Below are 5,153 nucleotides of genomic sequence, written 5' to 3' on the forward strand. Positions count from 1 at the left end.
TACTTAACCAACTCAGATTTGATTAATCAAATAAGTGAAAAGGAAACTGGCAAGAGATTCTAATGAAGGGATTCATAAGTAAAGATATAAGTCTTTGCTGCTTGAAGGAAAAAGATACTTTAAGTCGTCTTACAAAATACTGCTTATATGATTCGGAAGTTGCATGACAAATTACAATTAGCTCATTATCACTGGATAGTGAAATTAGTGAACGTATGTAGAGATATAATTGCGAAGTTTCACGGCTTGAAGATTGACCATATTTATTCGCATGTTTTACGATTTGAAATGATTTCTGTGAAGTACTGATATCTCGAAACAACAAGTGATCACGTTATCAGATACAATCACACAGCTGACCCCGCACATCGTTAATGACCGTCAAAAATAAGTAGCCTGTAGGAATTCTGTGGATGAATCCATTGGAATAATCATGCGATGGTAGTGAAGTACAAAAATATTAGGGCTAGCACCGTTAATGATATATTCAACTGATAATTGCAAGCTGCATCACCTTCTGCAAAGACAATCAATAATTGATTTCAAAATGTTGGGAGCGGGAATTATTGCTTCAATAGGGATTTTTCAGGATCCCAATAATTCTCATTCTGCATATGATTCATTCATCTCTTGTACTTAAATTACAATGGGAAACATTTACATATTGAAATTTTGTAGTAACAAAGAAATCAATTCTGTTTTCATTAAGAGATAACAAAATGCAGAATGGTTCTCCTTCTCTTATTCATTCCCAATATCTGAAGATCGAAATTCCGAGGATACTTTATAGCGGGGACAAACCAAAAAGTCATATAAAGACCATTCCCATGTAATGGTTATTCACTACCCATTAAAGTATTTCGTCCATTAAAGGTCTATATTGACCTGGCAGGTGTTGAGTAATCGATCATTACTCGAGTATCATCTCCCGTTCCGCTCATATTACAAAGGCGGTATCCTTCCCTTCAGGAAATGATAAACCTTTTTGTTCTTCTTAATGAGTTCCTCATCAATGTATCTATCATGCATCTGTCTCATTTGCATGCACCATTTTATCACTCATTTATTATAACATTCATTCCTTGTGCACAGCGAACTTCATGACAACTAGAAATGACGCAAATAACTTTGCTTATGTTAAAATGAAATTTCAAAAACTGACCGTCTTCCGCTGCCGCATATCCTTCGGCGGATGAATCACTAGTATGAATTATATACAATAATGGGGTCGATACTTCGGCTGAATTCCTGCAAATCAATTTTTTCATGCTTCAATTTTCGAATTTTACTCGAGTGCATTATAAAAATTCAAAAATTTGGCAAATTTTAAAAAATTCCCTAAATTTTTACAAAAATTATATCACACATACTTTATATTCATATTCAGCGCTAATTTCCCTTCCTCCTGAGCATTTCCTTTTGCTCTTAATTATTGTTGATGGATTGATGAATATACAATCAATGTACCAAATCAAATTATCCTTAACTCAAGAGCACTAATTAAGATCTACGATAACTGTTGATGTGCATATTTGAAAAGAATTTCATTTCAAAGAGAAAAAAATCCGAAACCTCAGGATTTCCGTGCAATACCTCAGCATTCCCCGATGATTGTGCGGGATAATTTGAATGGATAGCGAATAATGTTTTAAAACACTTTCTTTCAATTTAGAATATATTTATTAATATATAGAGTATATTGATCCTATAACTGCAATGTAAAAACTTACTGTAATCGATGCCTAAAATGAGCACTTGAAGGTTCGAAGTAATCGTTGAGATTGTCCCCTCGATCTGCAAATTATCTAATTCATATCAATACTAAATTTTCATAAATTACGACTATTTTTAATTGGTTGTTTAGCTTTTCACTTCGTTTGTTTCCTATCTTTCCTGTAAACTTTACATCCAAATTACATTTAGTTTTTGTTTCTGTCAGTGGTTCAGTCTTCTAAACCTTCAATGATAATTGAAAAAGTTCCAATTAAACTAAAATTTCAATTAATCAGTAGCTCTCATTTATTACTGCAAAATGCTGACTATTAGAATGATAAACTCTCATCCAAAAGACCTTGAAATTAGCATAATTTTCGAGATTTCCACAGTAATTGTAGTAACCACTGATCCTAAATTAATCCATCTAAAAAGACCCCTCATTATTCACGACAGTGAAACCTCCCAAGATTGAAAATCGGAACTTCAAATCTCTTTTTTGTCACCATTTAAGTAACTGTTGACCTCTTCGATTAGAATGAAATTATTGGTTTACTAAGTACTCGTGCCAACAACTATCCTGACTTATTATAAATTAGCTGCTAGATCTAGACTGCAGTAAAAGTACGCCGTAGTGAAGCCTTTTAAGCACTATTCATTTAATTAAGCGATAGTGTGGAAAATTAAGGAGAGAATAGAAAAAAGCTGAATGGGTAATCAATTTATTGCTATTGCTTTTAATTGGCTCATTATTTGCAGTTCTTGAAAGAGCATTACCACTCCATGCATTTTACTGATTTTCAGATGACATCCATCACATACTTTTGGATAATGCTTTCATTGAAGTAATTCGAAACATTCTGAACTTTTAATCGAATTTCAACGAATGTTTGTTCTTTTTAAATTAAATTAAGACTTTTGATATGGACTAAATTTTCATGAGACATACAATTTCAAAAAATTTCTCATTACAAATTTTGTTTAGATGACTTTCAAAACATAGAATTTGTTTATGGACTATGGGAGAATATGCAACAGCGCAAAAGGGAAGTTACTCTTGATTAGCATCCTCATTTACTTATCCAATCACTTGACTTGGCACAATTCATTTATGCTTGAACTTTATTTGCTTACATAACGCTTTCTTAAATTCGAAATTAAATTATTCTAACTTCAAATGTATTTTTAAGTAGATCTTTGAACCCCACCTCTCTTCTCAATCTGTTCAACAATTTACAAAAGCTTTCAATGTGACAACAGTATCACCATCATCATCATCAACAACAACGACAATACACTGCTGTGCATAAATAAATAAATAAATAAATAAATGATTGTCCTCGGGTTATAGCGATAAATTGAATTGAATTGAAGTGTGTGTTTGTTTATCCGCATATTTAACCTTGTTATTGAATACGTTTTACCTATTAACAATGCAGTGTGACAACTAAAATTAATATCATATTATCAACCATGATGTTTTGCCAAATATCACCCAATTATCTATTTTCTTGCATTTTTGAGAGATCCTGAGATCAGCTGAGACGGTTTCATTTGAGGATTCAATCAGGTCATCAAGTTTACCTGCCGTTTCCTGGATGATGAAAGGAAACCAATGCTTTTGTCAGTTACACCTGTTCATTCTTTTTTATTTGATTGGCATTAACATGTATGTTTGGTACTACTTGCTCATCAAACTATGACATTTATACAAAATGACCCATCGGTAAGCAGCACATCACTTTTGTATGTTGCTATTGTCGCCCTGTCTACAGGTAATTTGATACTCAGGTAATCTACTCGAAGTATCATGATAGCATGGATGAAAGAGAAGAAAATTTTTCGTTGAATTAAATTCGAAATTATACTTCCGAATTTCCCTTTCCTTGAAAGCCGTCTTTTCTTTCCGTAGAAACTTTGAAAAATATTACCTGATTGGATTTCAAATTTGATCTTCATATGTTCACTAGCACATAGACCACCGGACCGCCTGTCGATACCCTTTTCGGTACCATCTGAAGTGGCTGAAAAAGAACAAATTTTACAACAAATTTTTTTACCAAATTTCACGATGGCAGGATAACATCCTTTAATTGCTTCCGATTTCGATTCAGGAAAATCCTTCAAAAAGAAACTTCCGTTTATCTTTTTTCAATTAGACGCAAATATTATTGGTTCAAATCCTGTCCAAGTTCAAAGTTTTCTGGATTTTCGTTTAAATTCTTTAGCTGATTGAAAAAACGAACAAATTAGCTGCTAAAAATATATTCCTTGTAACGGAATCCTCGTCCGTATTTTTCCTGGCTACCAGATAAATATTCCCGATATAACAATTCTCTGAGTATAAATCAACTCAGATTATTGATGAATTGAAACCTTTCATCCTTTCCCTTTCTCCTCTCTCTCTCTCTCCCTCCTTCTCTTTCTCTTATAAAATACTATTTAAAGCGATGTAAAGGAATGGAGAAGAGAGATGAACAGGAACGGGAAGATGTCATCCTGTCACGTATATGTCATTGTGGTCCATTTTTTCTATGTTTCATTTACGAGGAAATGTAAAGAATGCAAGAAGTGGACATCATCAAGGTCAAATAAAGTGGAAGGAATAAGACATATGAAATGATTGATTCCTTTTTAATACTAAAAAAAAAAAAAAATTTATTAGTCTTCCAGTGACTATGAAGGATATATCATTAATAAATTAATAAATTTCCCTCCTCATTTTGGTTAATTTTTATCTATAAGGTTTGGAAAGTTGCCGAAATCACAGAAATTCATTTCGAGCCCCTTCAAATTCAACTTCAACAATTCCATCAGGCTTATCAGTCCCTTTTCTTCTTTCTATCTCGTTCTCTCTTCCCTTCCCCGAGAAATGCAGCATTGCTTAGTGACACCATTAAAGAATCATTTTCTTTCATTATTAATAATACTAAATTAAAGAAGGACAGGAGAGTCGTTGCGCAATTGGCAATACATCTGCTCTGAACCTTACGTACATCTTGAGCGCAAATGTACTGATACCATGAAAATTAAAGAATATATCGACAGCGTCATTAAAGATCCATGCTTATCCCTTGAAATGGTAATCGTAATTTCTGTTTCAACTAAACACGTCAATAGTAATGAATTTTTTAAATACTGTATTTCATTTGTCTTGGAAATTTAAAATTTAATGCGAACTACTGAAATCTATTCGGCGTGTTACGCTGCATAACTTTGCACGCTGCAACTTTATGCTATGCGTAATGCATTGCGTAACTTTACACGTCGCAACTTTATGCTACACGTGTTCTGTTGTGTGAAATTACACATCATTACGGTAGACATGAAACACCATACCTTATTCTCCAATCGATTGCCGGACTGAAAGCAAATCCCGAATAATCGCAACTTGATCCTTTCTCAATCGGGTCAAAGAGGGACGAGTGGATAAAATTCGG

General features: G+C 33.3%; 1 protein-coding gene across 1 annotated transcript in view; it reads right to left on the reverse strand.

Annotated features, from left to right (window-relative positions):
* Nucleotides 1–241: 241 nt before the first annotated feature.
* The window catches only part of LOAG_16848 (hypothetical protein), an 18,376-nt gene continuing 13,464 nt past the window's right edge, over nt 242–5,153 (reverse strand). The window contains exons 4-7 of the mRNA XM_020449506.1: nt 3,645–3,737; nt 1,731–1,794; nt 1,163–1,248; nt 242–517 (exon numbers count right to left, since the gene is read on the reverse strand). Coding sequence (XP_020306961.1) covers nt 432–517; nt 1,163–1,248; nt 1,731–1,794; nt 3,645–3,737 — 329 coding nt within the window. The 3' untranslated portion in view covers nt 242–431. The remainder of the gene's footprint in view (nt 518–1,162; nt 1,249–1,730; nt 1,795–3,644; nt 3,738–5,153) is intronic.

Source organism: Loa loa (assembly GCF_000183805.2).
Source record: "Loa loa unplaced genomic scaffold supercont3.23, whole genome shotgun sequence".
Classification (NCBI taxonomy): Eukaryota; Metazoa; Nematoda; class Chromadorea; order Rhabditida; family Onchocercidae; genus Loa; species Loa loa.